The following is a 23,750-nucleotide window of genomic DNA, read 5'->3' as shown; positions in this document are numbered from 1 at the left end:
GCAGGTGGTTATGTGGTGATTTAGAGCGGGTAAATGGTAGCAGCCTTACCAAGTTAATGGAAAGGGGGTTTTCCGGGTCTCTCAGTCTTCCCTTTCTCCTGCTCTGTACTGGGCTTAGGTAGCTTGGATCCCAGGTGTACAGAAACAATAGCTTTCGTATTTCTCAGTGGGTTTTATAGCGAGCCAGTGCATTTGAATGGAAAAAGTTGTCACCTGAAGGGCTTGTTCTTGACTTCCTTGGATCATGGCCCAAGCTGCCATCTTCACACCTGACATCCAGGGAGGATCTGGTTTCTCTTCTTTTGTGTTTTGTTGGGTTTCCTTCCTGTGTCTAGGGGAGCTTTGCTCAAGGCTGACAGCAGCTCCAGAAAACGAGTGTAGATTGTTTCTTTCTTTCCCTGGGATATAGTTGTTTGCCTGCCTTTTGCTACCAAAAAAGAAGGGTGATGGGTGATCACGATTCCCAGAGACAGCATATCCAGGAGGAAAGAGATTTCCAAGTTCCATTGCTTCTTTGTAGACTAAATTCTTCCTTGCAAGCGAAGGGATACATCTCAATTACATCTGACTGTTGTGCATAAAAAATAGGGTATAAGGGGGCTTTACAAAGTGCATAATCACCCTCCCATCTCTAAAAGTTAGATGTCTAACAGTGCTCCAGGCTCCCTTACTAGCCAATAGAGAAATGGCTGAACCACTCTTGAAAGGTTCTCAACCAAGACATCTATTTCATAAGGAGATGAATTGCTCTTTAGAAGTTTCTTTTTCTCCCCTTGGAGTAGAGAGGATTTTGAGTGCGAGCTTCAGCTAGTCTCAAAGGCTCATTGTCCTCTTGAATTTTGAGGCTCTAGGGTCTGTTTGAATGTGGCTCTTGCTTTCCATATTGAGCAGACACTCAGAGCCATGGCAGCTCAGGACTTGCTGCTGATCCCACACCTTGCATGAAAGGCTCCAGCTGTCATCTGCTTGCCATAATGGACATTTTGCAACTTCTCTGTCCTTGAAGGGTAGGAAAATTGCTGGGGTGTGTGTTGGCAGTGACAGTTCTGGTTTTCCTGCAAGAGAGCTAGTTTTGGGGTGGCCAGTGGCATGGGTTTCTGCTGTTCTGGAGCCTGTGTGTTTAGCTTGCTTCTGATCTCTCGGGGGGGGGGGGGGGGGGGGGGGGGGCAGGGGGGGACGGAAAGGAAAAAAAAAGGAGAAATGCTGCTGAAGTTAATGGAGATATAATGTAAAACCAATGTAAATCAGGGGACAATGAGAGCTGTTCTGTGGTAGATACCAGAGAAGAGACAAATGCTTATAAAGATTTTTGTGTTCAGTAGGACGTTTGTTCCAGACCATACGGCTGAGCTTGGATCACTAACTGAACCTAGCACATGACTGTTAAGTTTTGCTAAGATTTCCTGTGGCATCTTGCTTATTGAAAGCATGTCCCTACATCCTTGGGTATTTTGGCTTTTCCTGTAGTGTTTGTGCAATATAATTAGATAAACAGTCAAATTATAACAGACTGCAACTCTTTTATTGAAAGAAAAGTCATAAAGACACTGAAAATGGAATAGCATAGAACCAAAATTACAGGTCCAGGCAACTTTGGTTCTTTGTGGAGGAGGACAGAGAGGAGCTCTGGACCACACGTTGTGGCTGAGGGGCACACGGATACCATCACCAGGGTGTATTAGCAGAGCTGTGTCTGACCGTGTTCATGCCTGCAGTAGCAACGGGTGCTTGAGGACAGGAGCCAGCTGAGGCTTGAGGTGAAACCTGACATTATTCCTAGCCTTCCACAAATGCTCTCTGTTTTGTGCCTGATGCACTAAGAACGTCTCGGTGCTGTCAGTTCGCCATCACCTGTAGCAATCCAGGCAGCCAATGCTGCAAGACTGTCAGCACGTGGAGGACTACATCCCTCAATGACAAAATATCTGAGCAGTTACTGCCATGTGTCTTTCTGATTGGGGAAAAAAAGGACTTTGTTGTTCCAGGCAGGGATGGTTTCAGAAACAGAGCAGGCGGGAGCAGCATCCAAGCTGCTCTGTACATAAAGACCTTACTCTCAGAATGGTTTGGAAGCCAGACAGAATGGAATATTTCTCCTATTTTCTTTACAGCTGAAAAAACATGAAAAATCACAGGAGTGCATTTATTGCCATATTTCAGTTCCAAAGTTTGCCTTATTTAAAAAAAGAAGAAGAAGAAATAAAACTGGTTTTGCCCACCCCCCTCACTTTTTTCCCCCCCTTCCTTCCCTCCCATTTCCTGGACCAGGCTGAGGTTTTTAACAGAAAAGCTCTCAGTCCTCCACAGAGGCTGGGAACATGCAGAGGGACAATAAAGTGTTTGTTCATAGAGATCATAGAGGAACGGTCTGTAGTTTTACACGGTGGAGAAACCACCGTTTGACGCTGAAGCCTACAAGGACGTGGGATGTGCTGTCTAAACAACATGAGAACCCTCCCGATGTCTCTGCTGGGTGATGGTGTCTTCTCAGACCTCACCAAACCCTTGGTCCCCAGTGCTGGTGCCTGAAAATAATAGTGCTGAAATAAGACTGGATGGAGTTGACCATGTGTCCTAGAGAAACTAAGGTCTGTTCCCTGATGGGGAGTAAACAGGGGATGGAAAACTAGTTGAAGAGAGAGAATCCAAGGCGAAATGAGTAGTGCTGGTTTTGACTTTTGTTCAGGAACCTCTTTATATCCACAGTTTTAAAGGAAATATTATCTTTGGAAATACCTTTATGCCCAGGCATATCTTCTAGGTAATGAGTGGCATTTTATTAGCTGCCAGAAACAATACGTAAGTGTATTAAAGGTCTTCCGAAATTGAGAAACAAGGAAGCTTAAAATGACCCATCTGCCCCCATCCAAAAAAAAAAAGGACAACAGCAGGATTAAGGGTGATGAAAATAAATTTAGTTGCAACAAGGGTGATTAACATGGTCTGGAACAAGCAAAGGCCACAGGAGAAACTGCAGATGGGACTCAATTAAAATAGACTAGAACAGAAAACGCTTTCCAGCAAGAAAACAAGTTAGAGTGTGCTGCAAATGGGCCATCTGGCTATTTTCCACTGTACAGTCTTACTGTGTAGGCACTTTGTTGGACTTTCACTGTAGTGACTTTTCCTTTCCTTGCTCCCTCCAGATTCTTCAGTCCTTTGAAAACCTGGGGACAGGATTGGAAGAGCAAGGGATTAAACCTGTCTGCACATATGTACACACTTCCCTCCACACACACTTAGATTCTCAAATAAACATATTTATAAGCAGCCAATTTAGGACAGCCTGCACACAGCCTGATACAGAAGCACGGCCTTAGGCATAAAATAAAGTGGCAATAAACTTCAGTGAAAGGGACAGTTGTTCTCTGGGGTGGAGAGCGTCTGAGCCTACCAGCATTTCCCAACTCTGTCTTTTTTGGAAAGGCAAGAGCTTTTCCTGACTTCTTCCTGGCCCAGGCTGAATTGGAGAGGGCCTTATTTCTGTCTCAGTCACTGGTTAGAGAAGGTAGGATGGCTAGGATTTTTGTGGCAGTTTGGTTGGATTCTTGTTCCTTCAGGCTGCTTGGCACTCTGCACAGGGACAATTACTCTGATGCAGAAGCATAGCCATGACGTTGCGTAACTTGTCCTACCTCCTGCTCTCTTCTCGCCACAAAAGCTGCCTGCTCCAGCCGTTCTCCCAGCAAGTTTTGCAAGAAACTTGCAAGAAAGTAATCTGCAGGGCCGGAAGGTGTTTTTGTAGCATGGACCTTGCAGAAAGCATAGTGTGATCATTGCTCCTTGTGTGTAGGGCTCTGCGCTGCAAGAATTAGTCCCTCCCAGTGCTCCCTGCTAGAGCTTGGACAATCCTCTCTTAGTAGTCACCCTAGGAGGAGCTCCACCAAAGTGTCTGCAGAACTTCTCTTCAACGTGACTTTTTCTACAAGACAAGGACCCTGCAGCTGAATTGGAATTTGTCAGCATTGACCTGGTAGCTCCTATGGGTTCAGTAGCTCACCTTTTTCTAGTAGCCAGGCTACCTTGATTATTTTCAAAAAAGTAGTCAAATTAAGTTACCTGCAGAAGTCTGTGTTATTTATGACATATATGGTAGGGATATTGAGTGTATCCCCAACATGTTGGGGTCCACCTCTCTACTTAGCCATTCAGACATAGTTGGGGGCCATCAGTAAGATGCTGAGCAGGGGACGTTCCTGCCCCTGCTTAGCCTGCTCCAGGCTTTACTCTGCCTTTACTCAGTCATGCAGCTCAGGCACTTTCTTATCCCTGAATATATTTCCTCTGTGCTAGATCCTGTCTCAGCAAGCACACACTGGTCCAGGTCAATTCTCCCACGCACTGCACCTGTACCTTTGTGCTCCTTGGGCACAACTTACCTAGACAACATCCACACTTGAGCTAATCACCCTCCTCTTGTCTGGCAGTCAGTGGAGAGGGGTCATCAGTTTTGAGGTATGTGCTATATAATCTGTTTTAGATGTTGCTTTAGAATGAGAGGAACAACCTCCCCAGTTCCCTTGGCTAGACAGACCAGGCCTCCATCATCTGTGCTATCCATGTCTGCTCAGACAGACCGCTGTCTTTACTTATTTGCTTCCAGATCTGCTCCTTCAAGCAGCTGTTTGCTCGTTATCATGTGCTTGGATATCCCACTAGAGACAACATGGAGTGGAAGTATTGCAGCATAGGACCATTGCTGTAACAACGGGACGTTAATCAAAGGCATTCCCAGCATACTGAATCCCGACAAGGGCTGTGTGCAGACTCAGGGTTGGATCTCTTTGGCGCGCTTAAGGGGAATGAAAAATGGAGCTCAACATTGCAAAGAGCACCCTGAGGAGTAGGTTGGGTTTCTTACTGGCAGGGAGTCAACACTTTCGCAGAATACACCCAAAACATTGTTATTGTGATTTGTTTAGCCACGGCTCACAACGAAAAGCCGTTGCCTCTGGGCTTCTGTGGGGTAAGAGGAGGTTGGGGTTTTTTCTCCATAGCTAAACCAAACTGCAAAGATACTGCTGGTCCCAGCTGTTACCATATGAGGCTATTTTTCCTTGTGAAAGATCAGCGTAAGGCTTGAATAAGACTAGAAGTACATGGGCTTGTCTTAGTTTCTGGGACAAAATTAATTTCCTCTATTTAGGGCATTTTGTTCCATGATGTCTAACTGATGCACAGATGAACCTGCTCTCCTCCTACCCATTGCCAATGTACACAGAAATAACAACTGTGTGGGACTCGGAACAATACCGGTTTGCTGTAGACATGGACCCTAAAAGTCTTTTCAGCCAGCCAGCTCCCATTTTCTTTAAACATCTCTGTTTCCATGTTCTAGGATGTTTTTATTCTTTAGTACCCAATCAGGGTCTAAAGCTGCCTGTCTCTCTTGGCTGAGTTTATCGCATGACACTCAGGGCTGTTCAGCTTACTTGGATTCTGGCAAAATGCAGAGCCTGCTGAAAGGTACTTGATTTAAGGAGCCTGGAGAAGTAAGAGCTTTTATTTAATGCTTGAGCAGGTATTATGACTAAAGCCTTAGTTACTAATGGCTAGGAGAGTGTCCTCTACCTGAATCCCCTCCAAGTGCCTTCTGCCCTGGAGGGTCCACCCCTGCTCCCAGGACTCACGTGATCTTTGCCTTCCTATTTCTCCTTTTATCCAGAGGATGAGAAGGGAGGATATCCACTGGAATGGCAGGTTTGGGATGGTGCAAGTAGAAATAATCTGAGCCTACCCGGCAACCTCGGTTCATTCCAGGGAGACAGACCTCGGTCGATGTCGGGCTGGTCCATAGTGAAAGCAATGACCTACTCTAGGAGGGCTCTGGATGCACAGTCCCACAGTTATTTGTTCCTGTAGGAAGCATTCCTCTAACTAAACAAGAATACACTTCAGAGAGTGGACTTCAGTTTCCCCCCAAAGCTTAAAGATAAGCCAAAATGCAGAAGCTGTCTCTGCTTCAAGTTTTTTGCAGTGCCTCATCTGTTAGCAGAGACTGGTCTATAACCTGGAGATGTTCCCCAAAGTACAGGTTAAGCCCTTATCCTTCTCCTCCACTGGCAGCTTAGCCCTGAATCCCTTTCTCTCTGCGTAACACAGAGCCGGGGGATGCCTTGCCTGTGCGGACTTCAGGCATGCCTGGCTGCGATTGAGCAGGGAAGGGGGTTAATTTTACAGGATTTTTTTTTTTTTTTTTGCCTTAGATCCTACAAGGCAGGTAAAAATATGTGTGATATTCATAAACATGATTCTTTGTGCTGCCTAGAGCCAGGCAAGATGAATAATACAAGAGCAGAGATCGAAAGAGTGATACATTCATATTCATGAATTTTAATGTCAGAAGGGACCGTTCTGGGCTGATCTCCTGTGAATGTAGGCCCCTTAAACTTCACCCTGTTACCTCTGTATTGAGCCCACTAATTCGTGTTTGCTGAAGCCATGTCTTCCAAAGAAGTCTTCAAGTCTGGATTCGAAGCCACCAAGGGATAGAAACTCCATTGCTTCCCTTGGTACCCTTTCCAATGATCCACCACCCTCTGTTTAAAATGTGGGCTTTGTTTCCCATTTGACGTTGCTTGGCGTATGGCCCCCAGCTATTACTTCTGGTGATGACTTTCTGTTAGATCAAAGAGCTCTTTAGCATCAGCAGCTTCTGCTTGAAACAATATTTGTGCACTGTTGTCAACTTCTCAGTCTTTTTTTGTGTGGTGGTGTTACAACAATTAAATTCAGACTTCCTAGTCTCCCCCGATAAGGCGTTTCCTCCAGCCCTCAGATCCTTGCTGGTGGATATGTTCTGCACCATCTTTTTCCGATATCCTTATGCCAACCCAGAGGTGCGCACAGTACTCCCGTTGCTTACCACTGATGCACAGAGAGGTATTCCTGTTTGGTTTTATGTCAGAGGATGGCAGTAGCCCTCCTGAGTGACTCTTTCTAGGACACAACATCCCGTTGTCAGGCATGTTCTGCATCCCTTGTATAGTTTTATATTTGATTCTATTAAAATATAGTCTATTTGGAAACACATTGGATCTAATACTGACCCCTGTAGATGCCCATTAGAAATACCTCCTTCAACATCAGTGTCCCTCAGATGGCTCCTTTTTGAGACCTGCCAGCTAGGCTTCACTAAGCCATTTTCATGTATGTACTACTGACATTACGTATCTTCACATCATGGAACACTGTGAAAGTCAAACCTTATCAAGATCTAATTACATTATGTTACAACCATGCAGGCAGCTTTATCAGACAAACGTAGAATCATGCCAACTAATAAAATCAAGTTTGGAAGCACCTGTTTTATATACAAGTGCCTCAACTAAGATTAATATTACGCCTATTCTTCAGTGCTTAATGAATTGAAGTCTGTATCAGATTTTCCATTATTTTGCCTGGAATTTGTGTCAATCAAACTAGCGTATATTTATGAGGCTCATCGTTGTATATCTTGGCTGACTATTGGCACAGTACTTTGGTATTCGGGAGCTGCCCCAGTGCTCCAGCACAGATTATAAATGAACATCAGTGGGCCAATTTACTCAGCCAGCTCTTTAAGGACTCTTGGGTATGGCTGTTTAGCCAAGCTGATTTCAGACTGTTTATCCATAGCAGATGGTGTTTCCAATTCTCCTTGCTTACTGATGAGCTGAAGGCACTTCCTTGCCCCCACAGCCCATCCTATGGGCACGTTCCCCTGCCATTGTCCAGGTACTGACTGCCAAACACTTTGACCGCTTCTGCGGCATGGCAGTTGACTTGGTCCTGGCCATCAGTAGAGGGAAATGGTGAAGTCAACTGTCATGCTGCAGAAGAGGTTCATAACACATTGTTTATGCAGATACCATTCCTAATGGGAGAGACACCCAGACGCACACTCCACGGTTTCTCCCTGAGTTTGGCATTTACCTGAAATTTTATTCCCAGGCCCAGCAGAAATTGAGATATGTCCATTTGATCTTGTTCAGCCCTACAGCTACAAACTTAAGCCTCCGTGCTTCTCTGCCAACGTGTTCCAGCCCTTTTCTGTCCCATTTTCTGCCAGTATAGCTGTCTCTATTAACTAAAGATTTCACAAAGATAAGATTTGGTGATGTGTCAGGTTGAAATGAATGAGTGCATGGAGGTCAACTTTTTCATAACTGAAAGGCTAATGCTCGACTGTACAGGATAAGGTTTATTTTTGGCCTTTTCTTGTGCCAGTGAGGATATTTAATGGACTTTTCTGCGAGGTTAATAGGCGTATACTCAGAATGTTCCCTGTCAGCTGAAGTCAGCTGGGATCTTTCTAGATCATAGGAGTTAAATAGCCAATATTTGGACAGGTGACCTCAAAGGAAACACCAGTGATTCAGTAGGTGTGGTCCTTCCTTCTGAGTCAGTGCTGAAATATGACACAAAATGACTCTGTGTTGCCGGAGGACATGGGTTTTATTTGAAATATTAAAACCAACTTGAGCATTTATGGCTATTTAAAATTCCACAATATTATACTGGATGATAATCCAGTTAGGATTAATTTAGTTGGCCTCCCTGTATTGCTTCCGCCATTTAACATCAAGAGGATGCTCCTTTCCTTTCCTAAAGCTTTCAGAAGTAGCAGGTTGCTCTGACTAATTGAGGGATCCCAAGAGGATATTTTTAGGGTGGAGTTAAGATGCTCAGGATTGTATCCTGTGGATTTCTTGTATCAATTCAGGATCCATTTGCAGTTAAGGCTATGTATGCTGTCAATGCAAGAGTATTGGACCAAAGCATTGTAACCTTTGGCTTTTCCACCATAGAGAAGGCAGATTTCCCTTCAGAGCATTTTAAGGTATACAGAATGCATCCAACCATCTGGCCCAAGAGCCACTGCTGGCTTGGATGGAGGATGCTGGTGAGGGGCAGCTCCTGTTCCGAAGCGAAGGCTTAGTGGACGTGATGGTCCCTCTTGAGTAAACACATGATAAGTGTAAAAATCTGTTGGAAAATTGTCTTTCTGCTCCACAGGGAAGATTGAATCACAAGAAAGAGAATGGGAGAGCAATGTAATAAGTGATATATAACAACACTTCAGTCTGCTGTACGTAGCAGAGCATCTTATTTATTTGTCTCATGGACTCATTTCCTGAAGCAAGAGGCACTTGGAGACAGTATCCTTCCCCAAGGACCGGCTTTCAGTGCCAGCCACATGTAGGAGGCTTACGGGGCGGCTGAAAGCATTGCACTGCCCCGCAGCAGCATCCGCAGCACTCGGTTCCCTGTGAACATACAGCTGTCATAAATGCTTTCTCCCTGTGTGTTTCTTGCAGGTAAACTATGACCACTTTACTATTAGTGTTTGTGTGTTTGCGAGTCATCACCACAGCCGTCTCTGTGGAGCTCTCAGGTACGTGCCCCGGGGTGTGGGAAAGCGGGGCTGAGCGATGTGCTGCATTCTGGTCCAATCCCCAAACATGGGCAGCTGCCGGAAATAAGCGTACCCAAGATCTGCTCTGTGTACACACAGGGCTCTTCTCTTTGGATGGCTGCTATGCCATAGTCTGTCACTGTTCTTGTGCTTGGGGACCCAGGGAGATAGCTCCAGGCAAAGGCAGATTTATGGGGAAACCAAGGGAATTTCAGCATTCCCCTTTCTTAAACCCTATCAGGTGTGATCTCGTATCATGGGCAGCAGCTACACTGCAGTAGGGCCCTTCATTCCCTTCCTTCCTACATCCAGCACTGGTCCAAATCCCAAAAGCAACCATGGCGCAAGGGTCACGGTTGTAACTCCCCTTTTGCAAGTTATTTCCAGCAGACTAGATCAAAAAGGGTGTGTCTGAATATGTGGGTACAGGTTTACAAAGCAGATATAGGCATTGGAGCATATGGAAACACTGGATATTTTGGATTAAATGCGTTATTGATGTAACCATTGTTTTTTCTGGGAACTGGCAGACAGTAGTGATGGCCTGGAAGTGAAGATACCTGAGCAGTCTCCCCTGCGTGTTGTCCTGGGAAGCTCCCTGAACATCCCCTGTTACTTCAACATCCCAGAGGAACAGGACACCAGTGCTCTGCTGACCCCACGGATCAAATGGAGCAAACTCTCAAACGGGACCGAAGTCGTCTTGCTAGTGGCCACCGGTGGGAAAATCCGTCTCAACACCGAGTACAGGGAGGCGATCTCTTTGCCCAATTACCCCGCCATTCCCACCGATGCCACCTTGGAAATCAAAGCGCTGAGATCCAACCACACTGGGATTTATCGCTGTGAAGTGATGTACGGGATTGAGGACAGACAAGACACAATAGAGATCCTAGTGAAAGGTGAGATCCTGCTCTTCCTCTTTCCTCTCAAGGTCTTGCTGCCTGGCCTGGGCAGAAGGGAGGAAGAAATATATGGGCAGAGGAGGTGCTGCTCTCCCCATAGGCATAAATCCTTTAGGTCGGATCACAGATGAGGCCCCGGGCAGATGAGCAGAAGCCATGGGCCAGGCATTTACTTTAGCAGGCTAGGACCAGACTGGTTTGTTTAAACCAGTAAAATGACTCATGGCAGAATATATGGCAATAAAATGACTCTTTTGGCAGAAGGTGAGTTACAGAGACAGCAAAACGATGTCCTTGGCAGGAGGTGGTACTGGATACGCTGGGCTATTGCTCAGAGGGGTGAAGCTGGATCAGGGCTGTTATAAGACCATTTATTTCTTCCAAACATTTTAGGAGACGGGATGCCCTCAGCTGGAGAATCAGTCTGTTCTGGAAGAACTTTCCCCATAGTCTTGCAAAGCCCATCCTAGTAATAGGTGGATAAAATAACAAAAGTTAAGTTTCCTACAATCCTTATATTTATCGTGGGTTTTGCTTTCAGCGTAGGCCAGGGAGACAGCTTCCACTGCAACAGTTAACCAGCGGGTCTCTGCTGGTCGCGTACACTGGAGTCTATAGCTGACACTGGAGGCTGGGAGCCCCCTCATTGCCTCCTGGTGAATTTTCCACTTAATGGTCTGCTCACGCCAGATCAGAGTGTATGGGTAGCCATCCTTTGTGAAGGTCCCTGTTCATCAAAAAATGCAACTTAGATAAGTTTGCAGCAGATCTGGAGATTTCAAGTGGATTTACCTCTTGTTTCCTCTGTGTTTGTATGGTGGGTGACACCCTGCACCCTTGGTCCTGAGCAGGACCTTGAGGGGTTGCAGCTTTCCAACCTGCACAGCAGCACAGTCCCTGCTCTGCCCCACTGGCTGATTTCTGAACCATGCATTTAAAACACTGCACAGATCTGTATCAGGAAAGTATTGAGTCCTTCTGACAGTGACATAGCTCTGTGTTCTGGGCGACGGGTTTCCTCCCAGTGTTCACACTACTATTCAGGTATAGGCTTTTAATGAACCGTGACGTTGTTACAGCACCATGGGAGAGCAGTCGCTGTCCTAGGTCACCAATGTGCTCCATAAGGTCCTGTGAAAGGAGCCCATCAAGTCACCCTTGGCTTGAGATGCTCAAATACAGACAATCAGCATAAATAGTTCATTGTTTCTAGTTGACGTGTAGTCTCTGTTCTCTGAATCCCTAACTTCTTTGGGAGGAAAGGGGCTGGTTCCTCTCTAGCAGATGTGTGAGTGATGGCCATTGTGTTTTCCAGGCATCGTATTCCACTACAGAGCAATCTCCACAAGGTACACCTTGAACTTCGAGAAAGCAAAGCAGGCCTGCATCCAGAACAGCGCTGTCATTGCTACTCCCGAGCAGCTGCAAGCTGCCTACGAGGATGGGTACGAGCAGTGTGATGCCGGCTGGCTGGCTGATCAGACTGTCAGGTAATGAACAGTGGTGGGGAAAGGAAAGCCACAGCAGGGTCATTAGGGAAGGACTTCTGTAATGAAGCCACCAACTGAAAACGGTTGACAAACAGTTGCTAAATAGCAGCTGTTGTAATCGCTGGTGTGCAGAAGGAGGTGGTGGGTTGCAAGCCACTCTCTGCCAGGGGGGAATCTATAGTAGGAAAGCAGAGTGACCACTGTCCTCCTCAGCTGGTGGTGACATTGAGCGAACAATGGCTTAATCCTGATCCTTCATCCTCCGGGAACAAAACAGATGCTATGCCAAGACCCACAAGTGTGGCTCAACCGTACCGAGCTGTGCATCCCCCACTAGGGAGGCACCTTGGCCTGATGTCTTTGGCCGATGCTTCCGGGGACCTGCTGCGCTCAGGACCATCAGAGGGAGGGCAGGACAGCAGATCATCCTTCCCCTTCCCCATAACCCAGGAAAAGCCAGGAAGCATCACACCGCGCAGTGCTCAGCAGCTCCCTCCCAGCCTCGCTGCGGCTGCCAGGGTCCTGCCCCCCCACACTCCTTATGCACCCTCTCTCCCCCAGGTACCCCATCCACTGGCCCCGGGAGCGCTGCTACGGCGACAAGGATGAATTTCCTGGAGTGAGAACCTACGGTGTCCGCGAGCCAGATGAAACCTATGATGTTTACTGCTATGCAGAGCAAATGCAAGGTAATTTGGGGCTTTTATTGTTACTAGATGCAGAAGCAGCCAAAACTCTGATCATGCCTAGACTGGACAACAGTAAATACAGAGGCAAAGGGCCTAGAGGCAAGACAGGTTAAAGATGGAAAAGCACATACCCCAGCAAGGCCAGGTGCTCTCTACAGTCTCTTTGTTAGACCTTGGACAATTTTAATGTCAAATGACTAATGCAGTACAGCGGGTGGAGTCCGTCTAGCCTCCACCAGAGCCCATGCCATCCTGCGTGTCTCTGGTCATCCATTTGAGGGCGTGACATTCAGACGTGTCCATCACCCATACTTGTGCCAGGGATCCATTGAAATATTCAGCACGTCAGAACTGAAATTGTCCTTTATCTTCCTCTTGCCCTGTGGCTCCAGCTGGTTTGGTATGTTTTGCTCCAGTCATATTCGGTCTGCAAGGCTCCCTTTCTTCTGGTCTTTATGACAGTCACCAAGGGGTTGCAGTTCAGCTGTAATACACAGGACTTTTCATCTTATCCAGACTCTCAGGAGTGGGAAGGGGAAAGAAAGGGAATCGGGATTAAATTCTACAGCTAATTCCTGTGCTAACGGATGGTGTGACTGCAGGTAAAGTCTTCTATGCCACCGACCCTGAGAAGTTCACCTTCCAAGAAGCTTTCGACAAATGCCGCAGTTTGGGAGCTCGTTTGGCCACCACAGGAGAGCTGTACTTGGCCTGGAAGGACGGCATGGACATGTGCAGCGCAGGCTGGCTGGCCGATCGCAGCGTCCGCTACCCCATTTCCAGAGCACGGCCCAACTGCGGAGGAAACCTGGTGGGCGTGCGGACAGTGTACCTGTACGTCAACCAAACAGGGTACCCTCACCCCCACTCTCGCTACGATGCCATCTGCTATAGCGGTGAGTGCGTCGGGGCTGTGGGACTAAGCAATACATATGTCTCTACATATCAGCAAGCAGGAGCTCCCTGGCCAGAGCTAACCTCTTGCTGTTTTTTGGGGGTTTTTTGGTTTTTTTTTTCTAAAAAAAGCAGAGGGAAAAGCAGGTTTGGCAAAGGACTTAGTCCCCCGTTCATGTTCAGGTGGGAAGCAGAGTCCAGAAAGAGCACGGATGCCTGCCCTGTACAGGAGGGCTCTGAGGAGGTGGGTGTAACACAGCCCTCTTCTCTCTGGTCCTCCCACGCCTGCCAGCTTTGGTAGCTCTCCAGGAGACATGGAACAGAGCTCAGGTGCTTCAGGTACAGGACTTCGAATGCTGAAGATGGAAGAAAAGGAAAAAGAGAACAGATCTGACCCTGAAGATGTGTATAGTGCTGTGATGTGGTACAGACACATGCTTGGGTTTCCATACTGGGATAAATCGGAGACTGCAGCAGTCTCTGGCAATTAGAAATGGGGCAAAATTACACCTAGGAGGTGGAGAGCATCCCAGCTACTCCCCCTTTCTTCTAATTGTACTCTTCTCCCTGCAGCAAAGAGGGGGCAAAGCACAGTGGTATATGGTCTATACAGGGAAACCAGAGGCTAACATTCAAATAGGATTGTCATCTTTAAAAAAATAATAACAATATTTTAAAATATGTTTTGAAATCCCTTTGATGCAGACCTATTGTGCCCAGACGCATGTGTGATCAGTGTGCCAGGAGGCCCTGTAAAACCTCCCAGGCCCCTTGGAGTTATCCAGCTACGTGGCCAACCTAAAGACTGGGCCACCAAGCCACAGCCTTCTGGTTACCTCAGGGTATGCATCTGAAACTGCTGAGTACAGCCAGTCCTTGTCTGAGCATCTCTATCTAATTCTCTGAATCCCTTGAGGTCTGAGAGGTACTGGCTAAAATGAACTAGCAGGAAAACGGAATTGGAAATAAACAGAGCAGAGAAAGCAGTATTAGGGGAAAAGCCTGACAGTGTCTCATCATCTCTCCCTCCCCAGCTGAGACCTGCCTTGCTGCATATCCAAGATACCCCATCCCTCGCTCACCTGCCTGGTTCTGTTTTATGCTGCTCTTTAAACCACCGTCCTTGCTGTAGGCTAACCTGCTCAGTGGCGTGTTAAGCACGTTCTCCTACACTCAAGGGATGTGACTTGAGCAGAAAAGTGATCTCGGAGGGGAAAGGTGGGAGTTGTTTGAATGTATTTGGTACAGCAAGTGGCCTTGGCTGTCCTGGTGATGGGGTTAGCATGCTTACATGTGATGAGCTCTTAAGTCATCGCCTGGGCAGAGCAGAAGGAGATAGTGATCCTGGTGAGACTTCATGCATTGAGTGTGAGGATCCAGTTGTCTTTCTCCCACAGCTCAGACCTGCTGTGGAAGTTATCCAAGCTCCCCTACTTCCCTCCGGCCACCTTAAATTCCTTGCAGCAGGCACTAGAGGTCAGTGCAGACTTGGATATGGGCAAGGTGTTCCCGGGAAGGAGAGCTGGGAGGAGAGCAGGGAAAGAAGTCCTCTCTGATTTACCAGCCTTGGTACCTTCCCTGCCGGGGTGTTGTAGAGAGCCATTGTGGAGGAAGGAAAACCATTTCTTTCACCAGACCGTCATGATTTCCCTGCTCCTCTCAGAGCCAGCAAACACCCAGCTTCTTCTCGGAGGCAGCACCGGTGCAGTACACCTTGCTAGACTGACCATGTCCTCTCTGATCGCTGCTTTGTCTCCTGGTGTAGGGGACGACGTTGAGACTCTGGTCCCAGGGCAGTTCATCGACGAGACGGGAAGCGAGCTTGGCAGCGCTTTCACTGTCCAGACCGTCACCCAGACCGAAGTAGAGCTACCTCTGCCACGCAATGCCACGGAGGAGGAGGCCCGTGGCAGCATTGCCACCCTGGAGCCCATTGAAATCACACCCACCACCACCGAGCTGTACGAGGGCTTCACTGTCCTGCCTGACCTCTTCGCCACCAGTGTCACAGTAGAGACAGCTGCCCCAGAGGAGGAGAATGTGACCAGGGGGGATGTCACAGGGGTGTGGGCTGTACCTGAAGAGGTCACAACCATAGCCTTAGGCACTGCCATCACCACTGAAACAGCAGAGGTGAGCTCGGTGGAAGAGGCCATGGGGGTGACTGCCACACCAGGACTAGAGTCTGCCTCGGCATTCACAGTGGAAGATCAGCTCGTGCGAGTGACAGCAGCCCCCGGTGTCGGTCTCCTTCCCGAGCAGCCCATCTCCCCCACAGGTAAGTCACCAGGATTCTGAGAAGCCTGAAGATCAGTTTCTCCTAGAAGTAACCATTCAGCTGAAAACAGTCTGAGCTTCTGCCATCACAGTGGGCATCCAGATCCCTGGAGGTGTGCAGGCCTGTTTGGGGTGAGGGACAGGCTGAGTGCCTCCACTACGGTAGGACAGGAGGGTGAGGAGGAGGCTGTGGGCCACGCCATCATGTGCTGAAAAGGGCTCAGCTGGCTGATGCTTGGGGCTGCTGTGGTCACACTCTGCATGTGCATCTGGCTCCAGGGAAGGGGAAAGTCAAGGTAGGAAGACCCTAGAGGAGGGCTAAAGAGATCCCCAGAACATCACCCTCGATGGCAGCGGAGCTCAATGAATGAGTCATCTCCGTCAAAGTGGGTTTGACAGGCACTGGTCCTTGCACTGTTGTTGGGAAGACCCTTTCTGGCCACACATCTCAGTGGAGGGTGGGTCCCGTATCTGCTGTCTCACCACAGCTTCTCTTCCCCCAGGTGTGGTGTTTCACTACCGCGCCGCCACCAGCAGATACGCCTTCTCCTTCGTCCAAGCCCAGCAGGCCTGCCTGGAGAACAACGCAGTTATTGCCACTCCCGAACAGCTCCAGGCTGCCTACGAGGCTGGCTTTGACCAGTGCGATGCCGGCTGGCTGCGGGACCAGACAGTCAGGTAAAACTATATTGACCTTACTCTGGCCTGGCCTGTTGCTCTGCCCATCAGCATCTAAAGCTTTCCTGATCTGAGGTTGTCTCCAGGCCATGATATCTAGTGGCCAATAGACCTGTTCTTCTCAACCTCTCCTACCTCTTTCCTAACCTGTGCATACATCCTGCACACTGCTCCACAGTGTATTGACATGTAGGAAAAGTGGAGGAAAGTTTGTAGTCATTGCCCCAAGCTGTAAGTGCAGATTAAACCTGTTTCCAGGTCACACTGCGGGCTTTGAGCACCTCTAAGAATGAAGTGTTCGTGTCCTGCTCCCAAGTACACTGAGGTTCTTCAGTCCAAGGTACATAGGGCTGACCTCGGGTTAACACTTCTCTTCTTCTTTTGGTAGGTATTCTATTGTGAATCCCCGAAGTAACTGCTTAGGAGACAAAGAGAGCTCTCCAGGTGTGCGGTCGTACGGCATGCGCCCGGCCTCGGAGACCTATGATGTGTACTGCTACATTGACAGGCTCAAGGGTACGTTATCCCCCTTCCTCTGGGCATGGTTGTGGAGGAAAGACGTGCTTCACACCTCCATGTCTGTGTGTGCGTGGGTGGGGTGCAGGCAGAAAACGCCTGTTTTCTCTCCCATCCCTCAGGTGAGGTGTTCTTCGCAACCCAGCCAGAGCAGTTCACCTTCCCAGAAGCTCAGCAGTACTGTGAGAGCCAAAACGCCACACTGGCCTCTGTTGGCCAACTCCACGCTGCCTGGAAGCAGGGCTTGGACAGATGCTATGCTGGCTGGTTAGCCGACGGCAGTCTCCGCTATCCCATCGTGAGCCCCCGTCCCGCCTGCGGGGGGGATGCGCCTGGCGTGAGAACTGTCTACCAGCTCTACAACCAGACCGGCTTTCCCGACCCGCTGTCCCGGCATCACGCCTTCTGCTTCAGAGGTACCCTCCCACCCCTTGTAGGGCGTGTAGACTGGTCTCCTCAGGGAAAGGGATTTCACGTGGGAGGTTGGGCACATCGGGGTGCCAGTTTGGGCGAAGCACTTCACCAGCATCTTGGACTGTGGAAATTTTTGGAATTCTTGGAAATTCCTTCCGATACCTTTTTATTCCAGCTCTGCCACCTGCAGAGGAGGAGGGGGTCACCTCGTTCTTTGAAGAAGATGTGCTGGCAACCCAAGTGATCCCTGGAGTGGAGGAGGTACCCTCCGGGGAGGAGGCAACCGTGGAGACGGAGTTTGCCACTCAAGCTGAGAATCAGACAGCCTGGGGGACAGAGGTCTTTCCAACCGATGTGTCACTGCTCTCAGGTGGGTCAGAGCTTCCTCGTCTCCTGGGTCACGCTTGGCTGGTGTTGTAGGGTTGGGACACTCCCAAAATAAATGGGTTGTGTCTTTGCTGAAGGAGACTCCCTCTAAATCCAGACAATTGTCACCATATTAGCAAAGTCTGAGGCTGTGCACACAGGTACCACAAGAGAAGCTACACATGTATATTATTGAACTTTTGTCTAGGACTGAACTAGATGACCAGCCATCCTGCCATGCTGCAGACCAGCACACACAGCATTGCCAGAGCACCCTACAAAATACGTTGTTGTGTATCCAGGATGGGGAAGGCAGGCTAGAAACAGATCTCAGACCATGCCTTCCAGGGAGGAGGGAGCTGCAGTGTGATCAGAGCAGCACCAAACTTTTTCTCTTCCACATGTTATCTCCGAGGAAGCAGTGGCTTGGTTTTGGCACCTGGGAGTTGGTGTCACTATTGCCATTGTCCTGTGTCAGAAGATTATATATTCTTTCTGTTTCCCAGAGATATTTAATTTATAGTTGTTTAAGGTACAATGTTCATTAACAAATTTGAAGGGACCAAATAATTTCTGCAAGCACATAAGACTTTGTGCCTTTATCCCAAAGGTAACAGTTTGGAGGTAAAGTCAATCAGGAAATTGTTAATAACTTCTTTAAAACAATTTAGTAAATAATTTTCCTATCTCCCTCTCTTTGTTCGCTCTTTCTTTTCCAGTGAGTCCATCTGCTTTTCCTCCAGCTACCGTAATACCAGAGGAAACAAGTACCGATGCTTCGGTCAGCGAAGTGTCAGGGGAAGTGACTGAATCTGGAGAACATCAAGTCAGTGGTGAATCTTCGGCATCCGGGTGGGTATCTGGAGTCCCGGATACAAGCGGAGAACTGACTTCTGGAGTTTTTGAACTTAGTGGAGAACACTCAGGGACCGGAGAAAGTGGATTACCATCGGTAGACCTGCATACCAGTGGCTTTCTACCTGGAGAAAGTGGGCTACCCTCAGGGGACCTGAGTGGGGTGCCTTCTGGCATTGTTGACATCAGTGGCTTACCTTCTGCAGAGGAAGATGTATCAGTGTCTACTTCAAGGATACCAGCAGTTAGTGGGATGCCATCTGGAGTGGAAAGCAGTGGGCTGCCTTCTGGATTTAGCGGAGAAATCTCTGGCACTGAGCTAGTCAGTGGCGTGTCATCTGCAGAGGAAAGTGGACTCGCCTCTGGTTTTCCTACTGTCTCTCTTGTGGATACCACGTTGGTGGAAGTTGTAACGACAGCACCAGAACGGCAAGAGGAGGGAAAAGGATCCATTGGAGTCAGCGGTGAAGGAGATCTGTCAGGGTTCCCATCTGCTGAGTGGGACACCAGTGGAGGAACCCAAGGGCTACCCTCAGGAGCTGAGCTCAGCGGGGAGCCTTCTGGGGTGCCCGAGCTCAGCGGGGAGCCTTCTGGGATGCCCGAGCTCAGCGGGGAGCCCTCCGGAGGGCCTGAGCTCAGCGGGGAACCTTCTGGGGTGCCCGAGATCAGCGGGGAGCCCTCCGGAGGGCCTGAGCTCAGTGGGGAACCTTCTGGGGTGCCCGAGCTCAGCGGGGAGCCCTCCGGAGGGCCTGAGCTCAGCGGGTTGCCCTCAGGACTGGATGTCAGTGGAGAACCATCTGGAACACATGAGATCAGTGGCCTGGTGGACCTAAGTGGCCTTACTTCTGGTATTGGTGGAAGTGGTGAGGCCTCGGGCATTACCTTTGTAGATGCCAGTTTGGAGGAAGTGACAACAACCCCCTCAATTACGGGAGCAGAAGCAAAAGAGATTTTGGAAATCAGTGGATTGCCTTCAGGAGATGAACACCCATCAGGCACGGTATCTGGGAGTTTAGACATCAGTGGTGAGCCTTCTGGGCATGTAGACTTTGGTGGGAGTGTTTCTGGAGTGCTCGAGATGAGCGGATACCCGAGTGGAACGATTGACAGCAGTGGAGAAGTCTCTGGAGTTGATGTCACCAGTGGCCTACTGTCTGGAGAGGAAAGTGGACTCACTTCTGGCTTTCCCACAGTCTCTCTTGTGGATACCACTTTGGTGGAAGTTGTAACACAGACATCAGTTGCACAAGAGGTGGGAGAAGGGCCATCTGGGATGATAGAAATTAGTGGATTTCCTTCTGGAGACAGAGGACTATCTGGAGAAGGGTCTGGACCTGTGGAGACTAGTGGGTTTCCTTCAGGGACAGGAGACTTCAGTGGAGAGCCATCCAGGATCCCGTACATCAGTGGAGACATTTCTAGAGCCACAGATCTAAGTGGACAATCTTCAGCAGTGACTGATATTAGTGGGGAGGCCTCAGGGCTTCCAGAAGTCACTTTAGTCACTTCTGATTTAGTAGAAGTTGTGACAAGACCAACAGTATCACAGGAACTAGGTGGGGAAACAGCTGTCACATTTCCCTATGGTTTTGGGCCGAGTGGTGAGGCCTCTTCATCAGGTGAACTGAGTGGGGAAACATCCACGTTGCCAGAAAGTGGTAGAGAAACATCAACAGCTTATGAAATCAGTGGTGAAACATCTGCATTTCCTGAAACTAGTGTAGAAACATCCACAATTCACGAAATCAGTGGGGAGACATCTGCATTTCCCGAATTTAGCATAGAAACATCAACAATTCAAGAAATCAGTGGAGAAACCTCTGCATTTCCTGAAATTAGAATAGAAACATCCACAAGTCAAGAAGCCAGGGGTGAAACATCTGGCTATCCTGAAATTAGCATAGAAACATCCACAGTTCAAGAAGTAAGTGGGGAAACCTCTGCATTTCCTGAAATTAGAATAGAAACATCCACAAGTCAAGAAGCCCGGGGTGAAACATCTGGCTATCCTGAAATTAGCATAGAAACATCCACAGTTCAAGAAGTAAGTGGGGAAACCTCTGCATTTCCTGAAATTAGCATAGAAACATCCACAGTTCAAGAAGTAAGTGGGGAAACCTCTGCATTTCCTGAAAGTAGCACAGAAACTTCCACAAGTCAAGAAATCAGTGGGGAAACATCTGCATTTCCTGAAATTAGAATAGAAACATCCACCATTCAAGACATCAGTGGGGAAACATCTGCATTTCCTGAAATTAGAATAGAAACGTTCACAAGTCAGGAGGCCAGGGGTGAAACATCTGGCTATCCCGAAATTAGCATAGAAACATCCACAGTCCACGAAACCAGTGGAGAAACATCTGCCTTTCCTGAAATCAGCATAGAAACTTCCACAGTCCATGAAATTAGTGGGGAAAGTTCTGCATTTCCCGAAATTAGAATAGAAACATCCACAAATCAAGAAGCCAGGGGTGAAACATCTGCCTATCCCGAAATTAGCATAGAAACATCCACAGTCCATGAAACCAGTGGGGAAGCATCTGCATTTCCTGACATCAGCATAGAAACTTCGACGGTCCACGAAATCAGTGGGGAAATGTCTGCCTTTCCTGAAATTAGCATAGAAACTCCAACAGTCCACGAAATCAGTGGGGAAACATCTGCATTTCCCGAAATTAGCATAGAAACTTCGACAGTCCACGAAATCAGTGGGGAAACATCTGCATTTCCCGAAATTAGCATAGAAACTTCGACAGTCCACGAAATCAGTGGGGAAACATCTGCATTTCCCGAAATTAGCATAGAAACTTCGACAGTCCACGAAATCAGTGGGGAAACATCTGCATTTCCCGAAATTAGAATAGAAACATCCGCAAGTCAAGAAGCCCGAGGTGAAACATCTGCATTACCTGAGATTAGCATAGAAACTTCGACAGTCCACGAATTCAGTGGGGAAACATCTGCATTCCCTGAGATTAGCATAGAAACACCAAGAAGTCAAGAAGCCAGGGGTGAAACATCTGCCTTTCCTGAGATTAACATAGAAACATCCACAGTTCAAGAAGTAAGTGGAGAAACCTCTGCATTTCCTGAAATTAGAATAGAAACATCCACAAGTCAAGAAGCCCGGGGTGAAACATCTGCATTTCCTGAGATTAGCATAGAAACATCCACAGTCCATGAAACCAGTGGAGAAGCATCCGCCTTGCCTGCTGCTAACATCGAAACAGCTACCACATCTTTGGCCAGTGGTGAGCCCTCTGGTGCTCCCGAGGAGAAGGAAATTCCTGACACAACATCTGGAGCTGTTACACACTCGATCGCAGGCGTTTCAGGGGAAACTTCTGTCCCAGACATTGTAATTAGTACCAGTGCTCCAGATGTTGAACCAACACAGGGACCCAGGAGCCCTGAAGAGGCTCAGCTTGAAATAGAGCCCTCCCCTCCCGCAGCGTCAGGACAAAAGACGGAGACAGATGTTGTTCTAAACAATCCCCATCTGCTGGCCACCGCTACTGCTGCCCTGCCTCAAGTCTCACAAGAAGCAATAGACACATTAGGACCTACTACAGAAGGTACCGTGTCTTCTTCTCGTATGGAAGGGAATGCACTATGGAGGGGAAGGGAGGGAGGAGGCATAGCCGTCACATTTTGCTGCTTCTACAGCAGAGAACATTAACACAGAAGCAGGCCTGAGCAAAATATTACTGTGGTGGGAAGCCATAAACATGGGGTTTTCCACAAGTCATGTTCAATAGCTTTTGTCTTAACAAATGGTAGTCTGTGTTTGGGCAGGTAATGCAATTATCCAGCCAGCATAACCACATCCCCAGAAGCCTCCTGGATCTCTCTCCTGCCTGCCCACGGCAATTACGTGCCCCTGGGAAGAGCAGCAGAGGACCAGTTCAAGGGAAGCACCAGGAGACACATATCTGGCTTTCCCCCACTGCACCATAGCAGTAGGCATCGTTCACTCCTCTGAATTGCTGTTCCTGGTGGACGCGGCTGCACCCCAGCCGTGATGAGCAGCCCAGTGGAGCTGGCACCTGCCAGGAACATGATGGGGGCATCGTCTGCTTGTGCCCCCCGGGGTACCCGAGTGATCGCTGGGACATAGGTGAGCTCTTCCCTCTGTGCTGCCAGAGGTGGGGGCTCGGAAAAGAGTATTCTGTGAATGGTCATTGAGAGCCGCAGTGACCAGGCTCCTGAGTGTGACATAGCTGGAGAAGGCACTAGGGCATTCACCCCCCTCTGAAATTGCTCTTAGCCATCGCTATAATCTAGAGAAAACAACAATTTTTTTCTTCTCATGTGGAAACAAGAGCAAAGACGGCTCCACCCGCCAGAGAATTCCACCCTGGCTAGTGGACGCAGCTGAGAAGTTGGATAAGGCGGGCTGCAAGTCTCTGTCCTGTTTTGTTTCTCTTTCCGTGATGTGTTGACTTGCTGCCTATATCCCCGAGTGTTCATAGCGCTTGCTCTGGAGTGGGAGGCTGGCCATCAGCAGCTTTGCAGTGCCGAGGGGTAAGAGGCAAAGCAAGCCAGCTGGGGGATAAAAATTTCTGCTCTCAGCATCATCTGTGCCGAGTGCAATGTTTGAATTGGGCAAACTGCTCCAGTCCCTTTGGCACAGAGCATGGGTGCCCTCTGGTCTGTGTCTTAACACTGCTCTCTGCAGCTAGAATGGGCTAAATGTGTGAGACGATGCTCAGAGCATCGCTACCTTTTGTCAGCTCTGCTGATAAATGCCCTTCCTTCCCCCCTGCCCCTTTTTTGGTGTTTTAGCACTCTGCCTTTGGTAGGACCCCTTGCTGCCAAGTATAAACAGATACAATATTTAAATCTGAGTAACCATTTCTGGTGAAAACGCTCTGCTAGCTTTCTGACAAGCATCCCCCGGGCGGTGTTCACGTGCCGTGGAGGCATTAGGATGCTGCAATGAGAAGAAAATGAGATGGGAGACTGTTGTGCTTGCTGGTGGCTGCTTCTTGGCCAAGGGAGGTGCCCAGTCCCAGTAACAAAGGATGTCCCACGACATCCCCAGCCATGGCTTGGTTTCACTTTGCTGGCTCCCGGGGACAGGCCCCGTTTCAAAACCATCAATGCTTGGGCTGTTGTATGAAGGTCCTACATATGCTCAGTTCTCAGTGGGCCACACATTCATGTAGGACATGTTGCTTAAGTACAGTACAAAATGTAGGTGCAAAGACATTTGCTCAGTTCCTTCTAGCAAGAGTAATATTAATTCCACCCCCTTCCCACATTACCT

The 23,750-nt window shown here is 48.5% G+C and overlaps 1 protein-coding gene across 2 annotated transcripts in view; it reads left to right on the top strand.

The window, feature by feature from the left end:
- The first annotated feature begins 9,306 nt into the window (after positions 1–9,306).
- Positions 9,307–23,750, top strand: part of ACAN (aggrecan) — a 28,820-nt gene continuing 14,376 nt past the window's right edge. For both annotated transcript variants that reach the window (XM_076348698.1, XM_076348697.1), the window contains exons 1-12: positions 9,307–9,376; positions 9,928–10,299; positions 11,618–11,792; positions 12,354–12,481; positions 13,084–13,377; positions 15,141–15,653; positions 16,156–16,330; positions 16,719–16,846; positions 16,969–17,262; positions 17,436–17,630; positions 18,346–20,457; positions 20,878–22,056. In XM_076348698.1, coding sequence (XP_076204813.1) covers positions 9,307–9,376; positions 9,928–10,299; positions 11,618–11,792; positions 12,354–12,481; positions 13,084–13,377; positions 15,141–15,653; positions 16,156–16,330; positions 16,719–16,846; positions 16,969–17,262; positions 17,436–17,630; positions 18,346–20,457; positions 20,878–22,056 — 5,635 coding nt within the window. The remainder of the gene's footprint in view (positions 9,377–9,927; positions 10,300–11,617; positions 11,793–12,353; positions 12,482–13,083; positions 13,378–15,140; positions 15,654–16,155; positions 16,331–16,718; positions 16,847–16,968; positions 17,263–17,435; positions 17,631–18,345; positions 20,458–20,877; positions 22,057–23,750) is intronic.

Source organism: Aptenodytes patagonicus, chromosome 10, assembly GCF_965638725.1.
Source record: "Aptenodytes patagonicus chromosome 10, bAptPat1.pri.cur, whole genome shotgun sequence".
Taxonomy (NCBI): Eukaryota; Metazoa; Chordata; class Aves; order Sphenisciformes; family Spheniscidae; genus Aptenodytes; species Aptenodytes patagonicus.
This window is presented reverse-complemented; position numbering and strand designations above follow the sequence as displayed.